We start from the raw sequence: 23,263 nt of genomic DNA on the forward strand, positions 1-23,263 counted from the left end.
CAAAAAGGCAGGTACATTTTTATACAGAAATTCTTTTCAGTTTCAAAAGTGGACGCCTAGTGCAATTTTCGGCCTTTGCAACGTTTACCTATGGAGGGAAACAATGATGCAGTTTTGCAGGTAAGTAACCAACTTATAGTCCAGTCGGGTTTCAGGGTCAGGAGAGGCTAAGGTTCAGGTAAACACAAACACTGCACCACCAGCGGCACTGGGGTCAAAGTTGAGAATTAGGCTTGTGATACCCAATGGAGACTGGGGGCGCTTGAAGACACACTGCTTGCAGGTAAGTAAAGCAGGTGAAAGTCTCAAGCTTGGGAGGTTTAGGCAAGCCTAGGGAGGGGGGGAGGGGGGGCACAAGGCAGCACTAAACATACACCACCAGTGGCACAGGGGCGGCCGGGTACAGAGGTCAAATCTGGAGGTTGGGCCCAATGTTACTCAATGGAGACTGGGGTACTTGACGACACACTACTTGCAGGTAACGGGCTCAAGCTTGGGAGGTTTAGGCAAGCCTAGGGGGGCACAAGGCAGCACTAAACATGCACCACCAGTGGCACAGGGGCGGCCGGGTACAGAGGTAAATCTGGAGGTTGGGCCCAATGTTACTCAATGGAGACTGAGGGTGCTTGACGACGACACTGCTTGTGTGTAAATAGAGCGGCTGCACGGCTCATGCTTCGGAGGTTAAGGCAAGCCTGGGGGGGGGGGGGGGCCCAAGGAAGCAGCAAACATACATGAGCAACGGCACAGGGGCGGCCGGATGCAGGGTGCAAACACAGTGTTGTGTGGCCAATGCAAGTGAACAGGAGATCTTGGTTTCGAAAACAGGCTTCAGACGTTGAACCGGAGAATGCACGAAAGACAACAGCAGAGGTAAGTTGGGATGCTGTGGGTCGTAGGGACACCATCGTTCGAGCTAACCAAGGCCCAGGGGCTTCGGGTGCGGGGGTGTCCTTTGAGCTCAGATTTCTCTTACCGGAGCCCGTCACAGCCGGGTGACCCTTTGGATTCATACTTCTGGTGTCGTTGTGGAGTCCAAGAGGGGTCAGCCAACAATGGACTTGGACTCAGGATCACGGGGGAACCTCTTCTGGATCAGTGGGCCTTCTGGACACAGGCCAGAGCCTTCGGGTGCAGTGTGATCAGGAATCGCGATTCCGGAGGGCACCAGAGTCCTTTGTGTTGGCTTCTTGTGGACAGAGCCACTGGAGTTATGGTCTTTTTCAAAGGCAGGCAGTGCTCCCAGGGGTTGTTGAGGTCACTGGCTACAGGACAGGCATTGTTCCTTCGCAGGGTCTTTGAAGCTGCAGACAGGCCGGTAGGGCTGGGGCCAAGTCAGTGTACGTCGTCAGCCTTCTCTACATGGTGTCTTATTCGTCCTTTTGTTTTCTTAAGTCGACAAGAACTACTTTCAGGGTTTGGGGAGCCACCTAAATACTAGATTTAGGGGTGTTACAGGAGAGTAGCAGGTAGAGACCAATGGGTTCCTTACCTGGGGTGTCTACACCCACTATTATGCCACCTTCCTGTGGTAGGGGGTATAGCCTTAGCCCGGATTGGATAAGTCTCACCATCCTCAAGATGGTGGTCACTGAAAAGTATGCTTTACTTTACCTCCTTTCACCTCAAGGGTGGAGTTGGTGAAAGAGGGCACACCTCCTATTCTAAGATTTCCTGCCAGTTCTCCCACCCAAAGGGGGGGTTTAGACTGTAGGCTACCAGAGGCTGGGGGTTGCCATCTGCAGCTACCAGCAGAGGCTGGTGGGGAGTGGGGGGCAGGGGGGGTACGTTTCAATAAATACCACACTGCACTGACATCAGTGTGGGTTTATTGAGAGGAGCAGTTTGGTACCAAACACTCCTGTTTTAAGAGAAGCCATCATGATGCTGTGGAACTCGAGCTGTCGAGTTTTCAGCCCATGTACTCTCTATGGCCTCCCTGGCACTTACGATATTAAGGAATATACCTAAATAATGTAGGGACATATCTGCTCATGCAAATATGCTCACATCTGAACTATAGCGCCACCTGCCTGAGGGCTTTGTAAGGCCTGCTAGAGGGGTGACTTAGCTTAGACAGTGCTGGTCGGCATGGTAAACAGGCAGTGTGCCATGTCAACTTTGTCGTTTCTGTCTGCACTACAGCATGTATGCTACAGTGGCAGTCTGCATGGCCTAGGCGAGGGGTCCCTGGGGTACCCTCTTCAGTCCTAATGCCCTCGGTACCCGGGTGCCATTTACTAGGGACTTAAAGGGGGGCCGAAGGGACAATTGTGGAACAGTTTTAGGAAAGAAGCACTACCACAGGGGAACTGGTTGGCAGGGACCCTGTGCACAACAATCGAAACCACATCATTATCCAGGCAAAAAGCGGGGTCTAACCCTGTCAAAAGAAGCCCTTTCAAGCTCCCTTTACAATCTCAAAATCAGTGCCTCGAGTGGCAGGAAACCAGTGGGAACGGATTACTTTATAAAACTGCCACATCACAACATGTGCGGGATGAGCGGGTATGTGCACTCTGGACATTTTCCGAGAAACCTTATTATTCTTTCTCGTAGTGAAAAGATTGCAGGTGAGATGCCCACAAGCCAGGCCTGTGTGGCCTTCGCTTGCCAAGCTTGGTATGGGAGGCAGGAGGAAATAAATAGGAGGGGACTTCTCCAAGATCATAATCTGGACTCCAAGACCAGCACGCAGAATGATTGGCATTAGTGCATATAGGCAGATTACAGAGGGCCATCCATGTCGCATCACTTCCCTTACTTGTACATGAAGATATGGCTGCCAATGGGAACCTGCGGATATACCACAGACTGCGGACACTTTGAACCTCACACGATACCGCGCTGGTACAGCTTATATTTACCTGCCTCTAACTGCAGACCGCGAAACCCTGCTTACACAGGCGAGGAAGAGAATCACTAGTGTTTACACTTGACACATCCATGTCACATACATGTGGGCACTGCTGACATATTAACAATAAGCTGTGGATAGGTGCACCGCAGGGCAGGGGCACGTTCTATCCTTGCATCATCCTCAACCACCACAGAGTCAAAGCTGCTCTAAGCCGAGCGCCTTCTTGCACAGATCCTCCCCACTACTTGCAGAAGCATGTGCGTACCCATGCATGATGCACAGAATAGACCATATGTGAGACTCCACCCCACACAACGTCTTATTTTTTCAATTAAGATTGCCAAACAAGGAATACCGGATTAGCTGGAGTTTTGCGATATATTACTGCTACTCTGAGGGAGGCTGCAATGTGGGCAGGAGGTCTGGCAGGTTTAAAAGGAATGGCAGAGCATAGGTTCACTGAATGATCTGTGGGACCCTCCTATTGGACGTTATCCTTTGCATCCATGGAGGATTGGTCTGATCCTGCCAGCATGGGCAAACTAACGTGGCTTGGAGGCTGATGCCACAGTGGGAACGGGAACCATCACACTGAACCGTAACATAATCCACTACAACAACCACCAAAAAACACCTGTGTGCCATCACCTTACACACGTCAACACTGACGCACAAACTACACTCGCGATGCACAATGCCACGTCCATAACACACAGCTGCCTTGGATCCTTGTCTCCTCGCTTCTCACAGCTTGTAGCATCACATTCAACAAAGCACACTCTGCTAAAAGACTGCTCAGGGTGTAGGAACCAGCTGTCCTGCTGGATGCTATTAGTACTAGCAGGTATCTGAAGACTCTGACAAAGAAGCACGGTGTGAACCTGAAAACAGTGACAAGTACACCACCCCTGAGTACCCAAGGACACCACCACCGAGTACCCAAGGACACCACCACTGAGTAACCAAGGACACCACCACCGAGTAACCAAGGACACCACCACCGAGTAACCAAGGACACCACCACTGAGTAACCAAGGACACCACCACTGAGTAACCAAGGACACCACCACTGAGTAACCAAGGACACCACCACTGAGTACCCAAGGACACCACCACCCAGTACCCAAGGACACCAACACACAGTACCCAAGGACACCACCACCGAGTACCCAAAGACACCACCACCGAGTACGCAAGGACACCACCACCCAGTACCCAAGGACACCACCACCCAGTACCCAAGGACACCACCACCCAGTAACCAAGGACACCACCACCAAGGACACAATCACCTAGTGCCCAAGGACACCACCACTCAGTACCCAAAGACACCACCACCGAGTACCAAGGACACCACCACCCAGTACCCAAGGACACCACCACCAAGTACCCAAAGACACCACCACCGAGTACCCAAGGAAAACACCACTGAGTACCAAGGACACCACCACCCAGTACCCAAGGACACCACCACTTAGTAACCAAGGACACCACCACCCAGTACCCAAGGACACCACCACCCAGTACCCAAGGACACCACCACCCAGTACCAAGGACACCACCCCTGAGTACCCAAGGACACCACCACCCAGTACCAAGGACACCACCCCTGAGTACCCAAGGACACCACCCCTGAGTACCTAAGGACACCACCCCGAGTACCCAAGGACACCACCCCGAGTACCCAAGGACACCACCCCGAGTACCCAAGGACACCACCCCGAGTACCCAAGGACACCACCCCGAGTACCCAAGGACACCACCCCGAGTACCCAAGGACACCACCCCGAGTACTCAAGGACACCACCCCGAGTACCCAAGGACACCACCCCCGAGTACCCAAGGACACCACCCCCGAGTACCCAAGGACACCACCCCCGAGTACCCAAGGACACCACCACCCAGTATCAAGGACACCACCACCCAGTACCAAGGACACCACCACCCAGTACCAAGGACACCACCACCCAGTACCAAGGACACCACCACCGAGTACCAAGGACACCACCACCCAGTACCCAAGGACACCACCACCCAGTACTAAGGACACCACCACCCAGTACTAAGGACACCACCACCCAGTACCAAGGACACCACCACCCAGTACCAAGGACACCACCACCCAGTACCAAGGACACCACCACCCAGTACCCAAGAATACCACCACCGAGTACTAAGGACACGACCACCGAGTACCAAGGACACCACCACCCAGTACCAAGGACACGACCACCCAGTACCAAGGACACCACCACAGAGTACCAAGGACACCACCACAGAGTACCAAGGACACCACCACAGAGTACCAAGGACACCACCACAGAATACCAAGGACACCACCACCCAGTGACCACCACCGAGTACCAAGGACACCACCACCCAGTACCAAGGACACCACCACCAAGGACACCACCACCCAGTACCCAAGGACACCACCACACAGTACCAAGGACACCACCACACAGTACCAAGGACACCACCACACAGTACCAAGGACACCACACCACAGTACCCAAGGACACCACCACCGAGTACCCAAGGACACCACCACCCAGTACCCAAGGACACCACCACCCAGTACCCAAGGACACCACCACCCAGTACCCAAGGACACCACCACCCAGTGCCCAAGGACACCACCACCCAGCGCCCAAGGACACCACCACCCTGTACCAAGGACACTACCACCGAGTACCAAGGATACCACCACAGAGTACCAAGGACACGACTACCCAGCACCCAAGGACACCACCACCCAGTACCAAGGACATCACCACCGAGTACCAAGGACACCACCACCCAGTACCAAGGACACCACCACCCAGTACCAAGGACGCCACCACCCAGTACCAAGGACACCACCACCCAGTACCAAGGATACCACCATCGAGTACCAAGGACATGACCACCCAGTACCCAAGGACACCACCACCCAGTACCAAGGACACCACCACCCAGTACCAAGGACACCACCACCGAGTACCAAAGACACCACCACCGAGTACCAAAGACACCACCACCCAGTACCAAGGACACCACCACCCAGTGACCACCACCGAGTACCAAGGACACCACCACCCAGTACCAAGGACACCACCACCCAGTACCCAAGGACACCACCACCACCGAGTACCCAAGGACACCACCACCACCGAGTACCCAAGGACACCACCACCACCCAGTACCCAAGGACACCACCACCCAGTACCCAAGGACACCACCACCCAGTACCCAAAGACACCACCACCCAGTACCAAGGACACCACCACCCAGTACCAAGGACACCACCACCAAGGACACCACCACCCAGTACCAAGGACACCACCACCCAGTGACCACCACCGAGTACCAAGGACACCACCACCCAGTACCAAGGACACCACCACCTAGTACCCAAGGACACCACCACCCAGTACCCAAGGACACCACCACCCAGTACCAAGGACACCACCACCCAGTACCAAGGACACCACCACCCAGTACCAAGGACACCACCACCCAGTACCCAAGAATACCACCACCGAGTACTAAGGACACGACCACCGAGTACCAAGGACACCACCACCCAGTACCAAGGACACGACCACCCAGTACCAAGGACACCACCACAGAGTACCAAGGACACCACCACAGAGTACCAAGGACACCACCACAGAGTACCAAGGACACCACCACAGAATACCAAGGACACCACCACCCAGTGACCACCACCGAGTACCAAGGACACCACCACCCAGTACCAAGGACACCACCACCAAGGACACCACCACCCAGTACCCAAGGACACCACCACACAGTACCAAGGACACCACCACACAGTACCAAGGACACCACCACACAGTACCAAGGACACCACACCACAGTACCCAAGGACACCACCACCGAGTACCCAAGGACACCACCACCCAGTACCCAAGGACACCACCACCCAGTACCCAAGGACACCACCACCCAGTACCCAAGGACACCACCACCCAGTGCCCAAGGACACCACCACCCAGCGCCCAAGGACACCACCACCCTGTACCAAGGACACTACCACCGAGTACCAAGGATACCACCACAGAGTACCAAGGACACGACTACCCAGCACCCAAGGACACCACCACCCAGTACCAAGGACATCACCACCGAGTACCAAGGACACCACCACCCAGTACCAAGGACACCACCACCCAGTACCAAGGACGCCACCACCCAGTACCAAGGACACCACCACCCAGTACCAAGGATACCACCATCGAGTACCAAGGACATGACCACCCAGTACCCAAGGACACCACCACCCAGTACCAAGGACACCACCACCCAGTACCAAGGACACCACCACCGAGTACCAAAGACACCACCACCGAGTACCAAAGACACCACCACCCAGTACCAAGGACACCACCACCCAGTGACCACCACCGAGTACCAAGGACACCACCACCCAGTACCCAAGGACACCACCACCACCGAGTACCCAAGGACACCACCACCACCGAGTACCCAAGGACACCACCACCACCCAGTACCCAAGGACACCACCACCCAGTACCCAAGGACACCACCACCCAGTACCCAAAGACACCACCACCCAGTACCAAGGACACCACCACCCAGTACCAAGGACACCACCACCCAGTACCAAGGACACCACCACCAAGGACACCACCACCCAGTACCAAGGACACCACCACCCAGTGACCACCACCGAGTACCAAGGACACCACCACCCAGTACCAAGGACACCACCACCTAGTACCCAAGGACACCACCACCCAGTACCCAAGGACACCACCACCCAGCACCCAAGGACACCACCACCCAGTACCCAAGGACACCACTACCCAGTACCAAGGACACCACCACCTAGTACCAAGGACACCACCACCCAGTACCCAAGGACACCACCACCCAGTACCCAAGCACACCACCACCCAGTACCCAAGGACACCACCACCCAGTACCCAAGGACACCACCACCGAGTACCAAGGACACCACCACCCAGCACCCAAGGACACCACCGAGTACCAAGGACACCACCACTCCGTACCCAAGGACAGTCCACACATATCCACACAGGGTTACATCTAAAGAGGCAAAGGGAGGTGTTTACCTGGGCTTGCTTTTCTGGTGCCAGTAATGAGAAGAGAGGGAGGACATACAGCGGCAGTGAAGAATCAGACGTTCTGCCTAAGAGAGGAAACAAGAGTTGAAATAAAACACTGTTTAAAAACAAAGCCAAACGTTGCAATTTACTAACCACTGGGAAACGCTTCATGGAGCAGGCTACCTACTCCTCCCATCAACCCCTGAGAAAAGGGCGCAAGGTATGGAAAGGACAGGATGAGCTAAGCCTGAATAGCATGTCATATAAAGCAAAAAACACACCACCTTCTTCAGAATCGGAATCTCCCAAATCGAGATCAATATCGGATCCCAAAGGATCATCATCATCAACGCCGGCTTCTCGGTCCTCGTCCCCTTCGTCCAAAGGTGCCGTTGAATAATTGTTCAAGTCAATTTTGGGCATCGCCTGGAAAACAAAAGCAGCAAAACAGAGGCTGAAGACAGCGTGCAATGGATTGTGGTTCTGGTTAACTTCCCTTCTAATAGAACTCTAAGTAAAGAACATTCCCACTATAGGCCAGTAATAAGTGTTTAGTTAGACAAACATAAGTGGTGTCTTAGTAAAGTGCAGGATCATACCAGAGGAATCTCTGCCACAAGTGAGGGGCAGCAGATGTCTACTCTTACCCAAGTCCATGGAGTTCATTTTATTGACCCAAGGAGAGTGAGAGGATGTGCAATTTGCTGGAATTCAAACCTGTGATCATGAGGTCAAACATCTCTGCAGTGAATGCATTAGCCCACTGAGTCACCGACTCAGCAAAGTGATCCCAGATCACACAGTGCCAGTGCTGATCAGCATGAATCTGGACCCCAGACTGATGACTTCCTCAGTGTAACAATTCACCTGCAGCAGGTTGTCACCCCTCAGGGTCTGGTTCACTCTACACTAGCGGTGATCTGGCCACAAACAGACACGCCATACTCCAGGACATGCCACAAGGACCACATTACTTCCAAAGAATGGTACCGGAATGCGATGTCGGTACCGACACAGAAAGCTATCGACTACAGATTCACACGCTGTGCAGTACATGGCCAGCTATCAGCTACAGATTCACACGCTGTGCAGTACACGGCCAGCTATCAGCTACAGATTCACACGCTGTGCAGTACACAGCCAGCTATCGACTTCTGATTCACAAGCTGTACAGTAGATGGGCAACTATCGACTACAGATTTACACGCTGTGCAGTACACTGCCAGCTATCTAATACAGATTCACACGCTGTGCAGAAAACGGCCAGCTATCAGACAGCTGTCGACTACAGATTCACAAGCTGTGCAGTACACAGCCAGCTGTCGACTACAGAGTCACACGCTGTACAGTAGATGGGCAACTATCGACTACAGATTTACACGCTGTGCAGTACACGGCCAGCTATCGACTACAGATTCACACGCTGTGCAGTACACAGCCAGCTGTCGACTACAGATTCACACGCTGTGCAGTACACTGCCAGCTATCTAATACAGATTCACACGCTGTGCAGTACACAGCCAGCTATCAGACAGCTGTCGACTACAGATTCACAAGCTGTGCAGTACACAGCCAGCTATCGACTACAGATTCACACGCTTTGCAGTACACAGCCAGCTATCGGACAGCAGTCGACTACAGATTCACGCGCTGTACAGTAGATGGGCAACTATCGGCTACAGATTCACAAGCTGCGCAGTACACAGCCAGCTGTTGACTACAGATTCACACGCTGAACAGCAGACGGGCAACTATCGACTATAGATTCACACGCTGTGCAGCACATGGCCAGCTATCAACTACAATTTCTCATGCTGTGATGTACACGGCCAGCTATCGATTACAGATTCACACGCTGTGCAGTAAACGACCAATCAAATGGGGGGCCTGGAATCATTGATGGGGAAACTGTGGTTCATACCCAACACAGCTCTGAGCACCACATTTATCCTGGGCACAATTTCTGAAATGATTTGTATGCGATAGTTCATAAACGCATCCCATTGCAAATTGGTAAAATGTGTTTCAACCTCTCTGTAGGATTAAATGTAAATCTAACAAACATGATTCTGAAACAGACACCAGGCTTTATAACTATTTTAACAGGTAGTATCTTTCTCCTCTAAAGCATGAATCGTTATGAATTCAAGAGCACTCAGTACTATGTAGCTTTTTCCTGATCAAGAGTAGAGTCGAATTTAAATTAGAACTGTACTACAGATATACTTGAATATCACTTTTCTCACTGGTGTTCACATTTGGATCAAGTATTTACAAAACAAAAATCACTTGCAACGTAGTATGCAGAATACCCATGTCGACAGTACTTACCTCTACAGGAAGGTTTCAGTCCGCAATGGTATAGTAAAGGTCAAGTCTCTAGTGGAGTATGCAACGGTGCGCTAACCTAACTATCTTCTCCAGGGGTTGAATTCTCATCTCAAAGCTGTCCGTAGCGGAGGTAATCAATCAAAATAATCCAGATGATTTGCTTAGAAAACATTGGCCTAACCTCCTTTCGGTGTAAAGATCTTGCATGAACCACCTTTGTTGAAAAGCTGTTAATGAACAACTACAGATCCTCTGATGTGGTAAAATACCTTTATTATTGTATGCGTTTACATTAAAGAGCGGGGGCTCACGTGAGCCGCTTCATCCACCACACGTGTTTACCACACACTTCACCCACCAACACACAATATGCCCAGTGTTTCTTCCAACTACAGACACTATTACAAGTGTGCAGGGACCGTCGATTGGTCCGAACCTCACTAACTTGCCAACCCACATCTGCTGCAATTTTACAGATGGGGCAGGCAACTAAGCCTTGATCCCCGTAGGAGGCGGTGGGACGGAGGATCTATTTTAGGGCTGTTATGGACCAATTCATCAGACGTCTACGAAACGCTAATCACAAGGACGGAACGGTCTCCTGAGACAATGTCTAGCACAAGCAGACAAGCTTCCTGCTGATAGCCGCAGTGCCAGGACTGGTCACAGGTTCGGCTTCTGTGGTGGAGGCTCTTTATTTTTTAGAATGTGTTTATTAAGTTTTATGCAGATTAAGGGGCAGCAAAATATACATCTCCAGCTATAGCATCAGCAGCATCTTTGCATCCGCTGCCAAATTGAAAAAGATAAACACGATCATTTCACCCAAAGCAATATAACAAAGGAAACAGGAAAGAAGGAGAACAAGCTCGTGAGACTGCACAGAGGAGGCAAGAAGTCAAGCCCTAGAGAGGGATGGAGAGGTACACCCTGGAGGCGCCCGCCATGTGCGAGACACCGGCAACGTGTGTCTGCATGTCTTCTGAGTAAGAAGGGGGGGGGGTGTAAAGGAACCCATGTCCAACTAGAGTGGGAGCAGGAGAATGCTGCACACACGGGACAGTAAGTCAGTGCACGCCGGTCAGTTCATGAAGGGAAATAATAGTTGTAGGTCCACATAACCAAGTAGGCCACTTGCGGTGAATCAGGTGGCAGTCAGTTCTGCGCACTACCGCACGTCTTCCACAAGACGTATCCCGGTGAGCTGTGGATTCAGGGTGGGCGCGTATCATTTTTGGCTGCAACATTAAGGAGAAAAGTCTCCCAACACTCCCCACTGGCGCAGGAGATCCTCCGCGTTCGAAGCTCCCGAAGGGTGTGGACCTCCGCACGATTCCACGTGAGGCGGTCATGGAGCCATCGCTGATGGTCCAGTGGCACAGGGCACTTCAAGGTCATGGCCATCTGGCATTTGAACAAAACAAAGGCAAGATCAATTTATCTATGCAAGGGCTTGTCTCCCTTTCTACTAGGGCCTAGCCCCAACAGGCAGGAGGAGGGTGCAGGGGCGAGGAAATGTGTTGCCAGGTCCGCCACCGTCGCAGTTACCAAGTGCCATGTTGGTTTCAACACTGGGCAGTCCCACACCATTTGATAAAATTCTGCTTCCTGCTGTGCACATCAGGAACAGGTGGGGGCAAGCATCTAAAACCTATGCCTGGTGCGGTGAAGGCTATGGTGGCTTGATATACATAGTTAAACTGTGTGAACCTGAGCCTGGGGTGACATTATACCCCTTAAACAGCTGCAGAAACGGGACCAAGCCCCATCTATCAAGGGCTGCTGTAACACTGAGTCCCAACGGGCACGCGCACCATTTGTGTGGTTCGGTGGGGCCACATGTAGTGCTTTGTAAAGAGTGGTGATGGCATGTCGTGTACCTCCGGAGGATAGTAGCGCATGCAGCACCACCGATGCAGCTCGCAGCATATACTGAATGGTGCAATGGATTAGAAACTGACCAGCAGGCGGACCATAGGTGTCCATGATGTCTTGGTAAGACACACTGCGCCCTCCATGTACATGTCTCCTAGATGCTCGATGCCCGCTTCCCCCTAGAGATATCTGTCAGTTTGCTGAACTGCTCCGTGCAGTGTTGGTAGATCCCATACAGCAATTGCTGGCAAATACGGGATATAAGGGCCTTTCAGGTGCAAACATCTACCCTAGCAAGTATGGGCCACCACCATCGGAGACGTTTCCTGTCAAGGGTAGATGGAGGGGTCAGATAGCCATGTATAAATTCCCATGCCATTAAGCACCAGTGAGATAAATGGTAACTCCAAACAGGTATCAGTGCAACGCCAGGCAGGTGCGCTGCTGCGTAGTGCAGTTGAAAGTTGAGGGCCCGAGGCCACCCTCCAAAAGCAGATGTTGGATCGTAGACAGGGCCAAAAAGTCGGCACTCCATATCACTTCAAGGAGTAGGCCATTAAGTATCTGAATTATTCACCGCAGAAGCACAATCAGCTGGGCTGCGAAAAGGTACAACAGTCTCAGCAGCACCAGCATCTTGGAGATGGCCACCCGACCTTGTCGGGACAGGGGCAGCAAGCGATCAAAACACATGGATCGACGGAAAGAGCCAACCACCCTGTCAAGGTTACCCTCCTAGAAGTCCTTCTGTGTGTGGTAGATCTGCACCCACAGGTATTTGAAGGAGGCCTATAGTCGTGGTCTCAGCTCTGTGAGGTGTCGGTCACGGGGCCATAGGGAATAAACAGGATTTTGACCAATTCACCCACAGGCCAGATGCAGCCCCAAACTAGTCCACCATACACATGAGGTCGGGGAGGTCAGCCTCTAAATCATGTAGGTTGTTCAAGGCGTCATACGCAGAGAGCGAAATAATTTGGTGGGTCCCCAGTTCCGGGACACCCAGTGCAGAGATGAGGGGGGACAGCGGGCAACCTTGGAGGGTGCTCCATTGGATATCAAGCCTGTCCGATATCACCTGGCCCATCTTAACCCTGGCATTTGGGGATGTGCAGAATGTGTATCCAGCTCAGATACCGTGGCCCGAACCCCATAGCGGTGAGGGTCAAGAAAGTGTATTAAAGGCTCTGCCTATATACAATGATACAACCACTTGATTGTAAGCATCTGGGGGAGGGGGTTATGTGTAAGACGCAGTAATCGTCGTCGTATGTTGACAAACGTGCTGCGGCCAGGTATAAAACCGGACTGGTCGTCATGCACAAGCTTGTGAATGGAGGGAAGCAAGTGGTTCGTCAAGGCTTTACCAAAAATCTTGCTATCGAAGTTCAGCAGCGCGAGGGGGCGATATGACCTAACATACAGTGGATCACTGCAACGCTTGGACAGTACTTCAATCAAGGCCTCTCAAAGCGAATACGGGAGTTTGAGACAAACCATGGTCTCATTGAACAGTCAATAGATGTTGAGTAGTCTGTGTGGAGAAGGTGGCATAGTACTCTATCGACATGCTGTTAGTGCCCGGAGTCTTATTCTGGGCAATCTGGGAGACAGCTGCATGGATCTCACCTAACCGCAGGGGTTCATCGAGATCAGCCCGCTGTATAAAGTTGAGCTTAGGGATTTAGAGTTACGGGTATGATATCGAGAGACTACGGGGCAGGTATTGCATACAGTCTGTGATAGTAGTCGCAGAAAGCTGCATTGATGGCCAACTGTGAGGTAATAAGTTCTCCGTCATGCCCCCAAAGTGCCACAACAGGGGCGCATTTTTGCTCCTCACAAACTATCCATGCCAGCAGTCTTCTGGTGTGATCGCTCTGGGCATGTTGCAGGGCGTCCTTTTGCGGTGACTGTGGCGACTTAATGACGCCTCAGCCCGCTGGGCGCAGACCCGTCTCACCCAGGTAGGCGACACTGTCTGGTTGGCTACTTGTATTTCGACCTGGCGGAGAGCTCATTCAAGGGACACAAGTTCCTAGTTAAGCGGTGGCAGATGCCCCTGGAGGCCGCCATGCAGTGGTCAAGAACCTCAACCTTATGCGCATCCCAGACTGGCTGTGCCCCACCCATGTAGGCTCTCCTAGCGTGATGCAGATACGATGGTGGAGAATATCTGGAAATACCTCAAGCAGTGACAGCCTCAGAGTAAAACTTACAAAAGTAAACATTAACTAGCCAGTATGGCATCATTCCTCCCCAGGGCAGAGCTCACATAAGGGTCCGCCCATAAATCCCCAAAGCGAAAACAATAACCAAGGAAAAATAAGAAAATACAAGCAAGAGTCGTCGTGGGAACAATGGTGGGATGTGGCATAGGAGTGAGACTTCTAAGTCCGATGGCCCGGTCCTTGTGAGATGGAACAGGTGTGGACCACTCGGACACCACAGGAAGGTATTGCCTTCCAGAGTCAACAGAGTGGATAAGAAGGAGAGTGGCTGCAACACCCTCCGGGGGCAAGTCAAAGAAGGTCATCAGCAGATCTTGGGGGCCCGGTGCTGGAGGCCAAAGAAGACTTTGAAACACTGGCATCAGAACAAAAGTCTTCGGTCGGCCTATTCCGCAGGACAGTAAAGGAATTGACATGGTGGTGATGCGGGGCTACCTCCACTGCTCACGCCTGTTTCATGGCTACTTGTTCTCGGTCCGGGCGAATGCAGTGCGCCTGGAGGTGCCGTCGTGGTTAGGTGTCACCCAAGTCTCCTCCTCACGTTCAATGTCAGCTGCGCAGGCCAGGCCTTTGGTATGGAGCCAGGGCCAGACGTCCTTGTGAGAAAGTGCCCTCTTTCTGCATGGTTGCCCCAACTTTTTGCTGAATTGCTGATGTACTTTGACTGAGTGTGCCCTGGGCTCCTGCTAATCAGGTACCCAGGGCCTATGTTCTTTCCCTAACACTGCATTGAAGCCTAAACCCAATTGGCATCTCTGGCCACAGGTCAGCCCCTGGTAAATGGTACCACAGGTACCCAGGGCACTGTGACCATGGAAGACCTATAAGGGCTGCGGCACTTATTGTGCCACCCTTAGAGGACCTGTACCCTAACACAAACACACTGCCTTGCAGGCTGTGTGTTTTGGTGCAGAACAAAGTGAAGAGTCGACATGGCACACATCCCTGTGTGCCATGCCTACAACCCACTGCCCTGGCATAGACCTATCACCCCTCTTGCTGGGTGCCCTATACCAGTGGTGAGGGTACAGGTGCGTAAGCCCTGTACCCCTACAGTGTCTATGTTCATTCTTAGACATTGTAAGTGCAGTGCTGCCATTAAGAGTATATGGTGCGTGGAGCTTGTCATTACGAACTCCACAGCCCCATAATGGCTACACTGAAAACTGGGAAGTTGTTATAAAACGTCTCAGCACATTAAACCCACACTGATGCCAGTGTGAAATTTTATGAAAAATGCACACAGAGGGAATCTTAGAAATGCCCCCTGAAAAACGACCAGCCTCTGGTGGGTTCCTTGGCTGGTACACACCAGCCTGCCACCACGAGACATGTTTCTGGCCCCTAGGGTGGGAGCCTTCGCTGCCTGAGTCAGGAAACAAAGCCTTTCCTGGGCTGAGGTCTTCACACCCCCCCCAGGCTGAGCCATCTGTGGCAGGGGAGCTTCAAAGGTCTTTTAAATATAATTGGACATTTTGTACTATTCCACCTTTCTCTTTTTTTGCTTTTCAGGAGCCTTACGGGAATCTTTCTATTTCACAACCCACTCCCAATCCACACGAAGTGGGATACACGTACAATGTGAGTTGCCTATGTGATTACTTGTGTGAGATGGATAGTGGGTTAATTCGATAGGCGATGCAATTTTGACTCTTATATGGCACTATGCCTAGGTTGAGAAGAAAACTGATTTATCTTCCATCCGCATATAAATAGAGAGCACGCATGTAAATAGAGAGCATGCATGTAAATAGAGAGAACGCATGTAAATAGAGAGCATGCATGTAAATAGAGCAAACATGTAAATAGAGAGCACGCGTGTAAATAGAGAGCACACGTGTAAATAGAGAGCACACATGTAAATAGAGAGCACGCATATAAATAGAGAGCACGCATGTAAATAGAGAGCACACATATAAAGAGAGGACGCATGTAAATAGAGAGCACGCATGTAAATAGAGAGCACGCATGTAAATAGAGAGCACGCATGTAAATGGAGAGCATGCATATATTGTGCCAACTCTACATATATTGGCTCCAATTGGGTGCTTTACATTTTACGTCTATAGGATGCTTTACCTATGCCCTATCTACATTTTCTCTCTCTCATGGATAGTGACAGAGAATACACTACTTCCATCTTCTACGAGTGCTATTGACTATTTGATTGCCGGTGACTGATGCAAAACAGATGTAAGGGGCCTATTTTCACTGAACTCAGGCCATGGTGTTGTTTCAACTTATGCCCTTTTTCATACGATTTGGATATGCTAACACTTTTTCTATTACTTGCTCGTTTTAGGGTCCGTCATTTTCGATTAAGCTAATAATGAATATGCTACTTACCACTATGCATCTGTTCTTGGCATGTAGGGCTGCTGACATTCATATCTGTGCATAGATCGCCGCCTAGTGTTGGGTCCGGATGTTTGCACGTTGTTGTCCTGGAAGAGTCTTCGAAGTATCCTGAGATAGGTGACTCCTCCCCTGGACCACCGTGCGCATGGGCATCCTCTCCATCCTCAGATTGTTTTTCGCCATTGTGGCAGTGATGGAGTAGATACAGAAAGTGATGACCATGCTTACAGTAATTCTGAGAGCTGCAGCTGCTACAGGCGCCGGGGAGGAGGGAGGGCGATATGAATGTCAGCAGCCCTACATGCCAAGAACAGATGCATACTGGTAAGTAGCATATTCAGTTCGAGGCATGTGGGCTTCTGAATTCATATCTGTGCATAGAATATATAGCAGTACCCTCTATTAGCGGCGGCCACCAGTGCCAGCTGCAGCGGTCTGAAAAAGAGTTTTGAGAACAGCCTGTCCTACAGCTGCCTGCTGTTTTGATTGCACATCTACACAATAGTGTTTGGTAAATGTATGTGTAGTGGACCAGGTGGCTGCTCTACATATATCATGCAAAGGAATGTTTCCCAGGAAAGCCATGGAGGCCCCTAACTTACGTGTTGAGTGGGCTCGTGGGGGAATCATTAATGTGCGTTTCGCTTTTTGATAGCAAATTTGAATACATTTAACGATCCATCTGGCTATACCTGCTTTGGAGATGGCGTTACCTTTGTGGTGTGGGGCAAAGGCAACGAAAAGTTGTTTTGTTTTCCTGAAGACTTTAGTCCTGTCTATATAGTACATGAGGGCTCTCTTTACATCCAGTGTATGGAGTGCTCTTTCTGCGACAGTTTGTGGGTTTTGAAAGAAAACAGGCAGTTCAATAGTTTGAGTCATGTGGAACTGCGATATCACTTTGGGCATGAATTTTGGGTTGGTACGTAGTACGACCCTGTTTGCGTGAACCTGTATGAATGGCTCTTGAATGGTTAGTGCCTGGAGTTCACTAACTCTCCTCAAAGAAGTGATCGCTACTAGGAAAGCTACTTTCCAGGTGAGGAATTGAATCTCGCATGAGTGTAGAGGTTCGAAGGGTGGACCCATCAGGCGTGTGAGGACCAAGTTGAGGTTCCACATTGGAGCTGGTGGGTGGCTTGGAGGAATTACTCGTTTGAGTCCTTCCAAGAATGCTTTGATGGCAGGCACTCTGAATAAAGAGAGGTGCTGCCTGTTCTGGAGATAGGCTGATATTGCGGTCAAATGGACACTTATTGAGGTGTATGCCAGATTGCATTGGTATAGGTGTAATAGGTAACAAATTATGTTTTGGATGGATGCGTCTAGTGGGTTAATGTCATAGTTATTGCAATAAATTACGAACCTTTTCCATTTGGCTGCATAGCAAGCTCTGGTAGTGGGTCTTCTAGCTTCCTTAATGATGTCCATACAGTCAGGTGGCAGATTCAGGTAGCCAAACTCTAGGACTTCAGGAGCCAGATTGCCAGGTTCAGCTGTTGCGGATCTGGGTGCTGAATCTCTCCATGGTTCTGCGTCAAATGCGCGGGTTTGATCCGCAGCCTTTGATGCGGCACCACGGAAAGTTCGAGAAAGGTGGTGTACCATGGTTGGCGTGCCCATGTTGGAGCAACCAGGACGAGTGTCAGTGAGTGTTGTCTGAGTTTGCGCGCCACCAGCGGTATCAATGGTGCTGGGGGAAAAGCGTACCCAAATCTGCCGGACCAGTTCATCCATATCGCATTGCCCTGCGACTGCGGATGTGGGAACCTGGCGGCAAAGCTTTGGCATTTTGCGTTTTCGCTTGTGGCGAATAGGTCTATGTCTGGATGACCCCACTGCTGGAAGTACGGTTGGAGTACTGATGGGTGTAACTCTCACTCGTGCATCTGGTGGCTGTGTCTGCTGAGCAGATCCGCCATCTGGTTGTCCTTGCCGGGGAGGTGTTCCGCCATGAAGAACATGTTCCTCTGAATGGCCCACTTCCACATGCTCTGAGCCAGATGAGACAACTGTGGAGAGTGTGTTCCTCCCTGCTTTTGTATGTAGTACATGGCGGTCATGTTGTCCGTCCGGATCAACACGACTTTGTTGCACAAGTGTACTTTGAATGCTTTCATTGCTAGGAAGATTGCCATCAGTTCCAGAAGGTTGATGTGCATCTTCTTTTGTTGTATTGTCCATAGTCCCTGCACTGTGTAATTGAGTACATGAGCTCCCCATCCCTGGAGAGACGCGTCCGCTGTCAGTATTATTTGTGGAACAGGCTCTTGGAACGGTCGGCCCTTGCAAAGGTTTTGTGGGTTCCACCAATGCAGAGAGTTGTATGCCCGACCGCTCACCAACACTAGGTCTTTTAGTTGCCCGTAAGCCTGATTCCATTGACGTGCTAAGCACTCCTGAAGCGGGCGCATATGTAGTCTCGCGTGTGGGACTATGAAGATGCAGGAGGCCATCATGCCTATCAACTGCATGAACACTCGCGCAGGAAGGGAGTGTTGTGGTTTGAACTTGGAAATCAGCATTTGCATGCTGTTGATCCTCACTAAATTTGGCTGAGCTGTGGCTGCCAGAGTGTCTATGGTCGCACCTAGGTACTGTTGTACGTGTGCGGGTTGGAGATGTGATTTTGGGTAATTTAGTGAGAACCCCAGACTGTGAAGAAGGTGAATGGTGTGGGACATGTGGCTGGCACATTGCTGGGCTGACTTTGCCTGAACAAGCCAGTCGTCCAGGTAAGGGTAGACGTGAATGTGTTGCCTCCGTAGATGTGCAGCCACAGTAGCTAGGCACTTTGTGAAAACTCTGGGTGCTGTTGTCACGCCGAAGGGGAGAACCTTGAATTGGTAGTGCTGCCCTTGAATAGTGAACCGGAGATATTTTCAGTGTGAGGGGTGAATGGGTATGTGGAAATACGCGTCTTTGAGATCTAGCGTGGCCAGGAAGTCTCCCTGTTTGAGCAGCGGGAGGACTTGTTGTAGGGTGAGCATGTGGAAATGCTCTGAGAGAATGTAGCGGTTGAGGGGTCTCAGGTCTAGTATAGGTCTGAGTGACCCGTCCTTTTTTGGTATTAAGAAGTACAGGGAGTATATCCCCGTGCCTTGCTCGTGGACGGGTACGACCTCTATTGCGCCTTTTTCCAGCATACTTAGCACTTCTTGCTGTAAGAGCGCTAAGTGCTCTGAGGACATAGGACGGTGTTTTGGCGGTATTGTGGGTGGAGTGGAGGTTAATTCTAGGCAGTAACCGTGTTTGATAATATCTTTGACCCACCTGTCCGTGGTGATGGTGTTCCACGTGGACAGGAACCTTTGTAGCCTTCCCCCGACAGGTGTTATGTGGTCGGGGGGAAGGGAGAGGGCGTCACTGTTTGTTTTTGGGGGAGGACCTGGTATTGCCGTATCCGCGTCCTCTGCCCTTTGTGCTGGAGCCACGATACCCACCCCGGGTGTTTTTATCGTAGGTACTTTGTGTGTTGCCCTTGTTGTAGGTTTGCTGTGACCCCTGTCCTCTGCCTGCTCCTCTATTCCCGGGGCGACGAAAGGAGCCACTCCGAAAGGTCTGCGTTTGCAGAGCCCCCATTGACTTTGCAGTGTCAGTGTCCTTTTTTATCTTTTCTAAGGTGGTGTCAACTTCTGGGCCGAATAGGTAGTCGGGGTTGACAGGCTGATTTAGGATGTTGTTTTGAATCTCAGGTTTGAATCCGGAGATTCTTAACCAAGCGTGTCGGCGCAACATGACGCTGGTGTTTATCGCCCTCGCAGCTGTGTCTGCAGCATCTAGTGCGCACTTAATGGATGCGTTGGTAAGAAGTTGTCCCTCTCTGATGAGGAGCTCCGCTGCCTCTTTGTATTCGTCTGGCAGATGCTGGAGTAGTGACTCTAGCGTGTCGTAGTGGGAACGATCGTAGCGAGCCAGGAGGGCCTGTGTATTGGTAATGCGCCAGATGTTTGCTGCTTGAGCTGCAATCCTCTTGCCTGAGGTCTCCAGCACTTTGGACTCCTTGTCTGGGGGAGGAGCATCACCAGTTGTTTGCGAGTGCGCTCGTTTGCGAGCGTTAGCAACTACCATGGAGTCCAGAGGTAACTGACCTCTAATGTACATAGGGTCCACGGGCGCAGGTTTGTATTTTTTTTCAATCCTGGGGTTGAGCACCCGTGCCCTGGTTGTTTCCTTGAAAATGTCCTTTGCTGGCTTGAGAACACCTTTTAACATGGGCAGAGTCTTGACAGTCCTCTCAGAGGAGGCGAAAGTGTCCACCAGGAAGTTGTCCTCAACTGTGTCAGAGTGGAGTTGCACTCCATGATTTGCTGCAGCACGTTCTATGAGGGCATTGAAGGCAGCAGTGTCCTCTGTGGGAGATATTTTTGCGCCGTAAAGGTGCGTGTCCTGGGTATCTGTTGCGGCACCGGGGTCTGCAGGGTCATCCCAAGCTTGATCTGGGTCCTGCTGCTCCTCAGGATCTATATCCCTAGGGTAGGTGGTATCATCACCCATGTAATCCTCCATTGCGTCCGTGTCGGAGGGCGTCGGAGAAAAGGACTGGGGATCCGGATAGGAGGTATGCAGGCGATCGTATAGAACCGGTTCCGACTCTGCTGGCAGTTTCTGCTTCAGAGGGATTTTGTAAGAGTCCAAGGCCTGCTCTGGCGTGACCTTCCGTTTTCGGAGCAGGAGTCTGCCGATGTCGATGAATTGCGACGGTGAAGGCTCAGTAGGAGAGTGTCCAGTAGATGGGGACCTTGTCTGGCAGACACGTGTTCGGATCTCGAACATCTTCGGCGCCGTGGACGGCGGCAAACCAAAAGTGATGTTGGTTGGTGCCGAAGGTGCCTTTGGAGCCTTTTTGGGGTCGGGCCCGACGTGGACTGGAGGGCTGCCCGTTCTCTAATGCGTTGCAATGACGCCGCAACTTGTCGCACCGAGAACGCCGAAGGTTCTTTGGTGCCGAGTGGTTCTGTAGAGGTAGGCGTGGACTGCTTCGGAACCACCGGGTCATCGATTCGAGGAGAGGTAGTAGTGGTCGACGGAGTCGATGATTTGACCCGTGTCGCTGCCTTCGAAGTGGACTCCGATGGAGCCGCCATCTTAACTTTGGTGGTCGGGGTCGATTGCTTCGGTGCCGGGGGCCGAGGCGCTTTTATGGTACCGATGGCCTTCCTTTTCGGGTCGGTACCGATGTCCGCAGCAGCGAATTCGGCACTGAAATCCCTTTTAGCGCGTTCGGAGCCGACGGATTGTGCTGGCGTCGAAGGAGTGGAGGACTTCGAGGGCTTCGAGCCGACCACCGCTAGTTTCACTTTCGGTTTCTCTGGAACCGGTGCGACGATTGGTTTCGGTTTCGATGAAGGGAAACCAGTCTTTTTCGTTAATAATGGCTCTTGCTGGATGTTCGAGGGCGGGCCTGAAGGCGGGGCCGAAGAACTGCGGGATTGATCTCGGGTAAGGCCCGGAGGCGATCCCTCGACCGGAGCCGTAGAATGACGCACTTTGATAGCCTCCGTTTCGACGGGTAGGCCCTGCTCTTCACCAGAGCTATCTTCTTCGGCCCCAAAGGCCTCATCGTAGTCTCCTACCTCTTCGTCGGCTTCTTCCCTGTGAAAAAGCGCTTCATCGGCGTCTTCCGATCGGGAATCGTGTTCGGAAACGGGGCTGGAGTTTATGTCTTCCACGCTTTCGACATCCTCGTCCTCGGTGCTGAAGATGTTGGCCGGGGCCGGTGCCGATTGCTGCGCTTCTAATCTCACTGCTAGTCGATTCCGGAGAGTCTTCTTGGATCGGAATCGTGCACAGGCCATACATTTCGATTCGTCGTGATCCGGCGAGAGGCATTTGTTGCACACCGGGTGGACGTCGATATGTGGATATTTGGCGTGGCATACAGGACACCGTTTGAATGGGGTCCTCGATTCCATCGTCGATGTAAGTTCGATGGTCGGATTAAACGGATCCGAAAAACTTGAAGAAGTTTGCTAAACTAAGCAAGAAAGCTGTCGACACCGAGCGGGAACAGTACCGATGAAAACTAAAGGCCTTTTGGCCTTGAACTAAAGTTTCCTAACTTGAGCTAAGATAAGCACATCCGAACCCAATTGCGGAAAAAAACAATCTAAGGATGGAGAGGATGCCCATGCACACTGTGGTCCAGGGGAGGAGTCGCCTATCTCAGGATACTTCGAAGACTCTTCCAGGACAACAACGTGCAAACATCCGGACCCAACACTAGGCGGCGATCTATGCACAGATATGAATTCAGCAGCCCACATGACTCGAACATAACCTTACATGACACACATCTAGTGGTTTGGGGACTAATTTGGAGTGTTCTCTCATCTTACTTTGAATCACTCTATTGATCTTTTGCAAGTTTCTGCTCTCATGGCTCGGTTTATCTTTTCACACCTTTCTGGTGTCATTTATATTTCAAGACAAGATATTTTGGTGATGGTATGGATTTCTTTCTTCTTTTTTGGGCCTTCCTTCAAATGACAGTGTATAATCTCTTTGTGGCG

General features: G+C 51.4%; 1 protein-coding gene across 2 annotated transcripts in view; it reads right to left on the reverse strand.

Annotated features, from left to right (window-relative positions):
• Positions 1-23,263, reverse strand: part of DHX37 (DEAH-box helicase 37) — a 536,866-nt gene that overhangs the window by 279,189 nt on the left and 234,414 nt on the right. For both annotated transcript variants that reach the window (XM_085634634.1, XM_085634635.1), the window contains exons 14-15: positions 8,241-8,382; positions 7,963-8,039 (exon numbers count right to left, since the gene is read on the reverse strand). In XM_085634634.1, coding sequence (XP_085490760.1) covers positions 7,963-8,039; positions 8,241-8,382 — 219 coding nt within the window. The remainder of the gene's footprint in view (positions 1-7,962; positions 8,040-8,240; positions 8,383-23,263) is intronic.

The sequence above is a fragment of the Triturus cristatus genome, chromosome 11 (genome assembly GCF_964204655.1).
Source record: "Triturus cristatus chromosome 11, aTriCri1.1, whole genome shotgun sequence".
In the NCBI taxonomy this organism is placed as follows: Eukaryota; Metazoa; Chordata; class Amphibia; order Caudata; family Salamandridae; genus Triturus; species Triturus cristatus.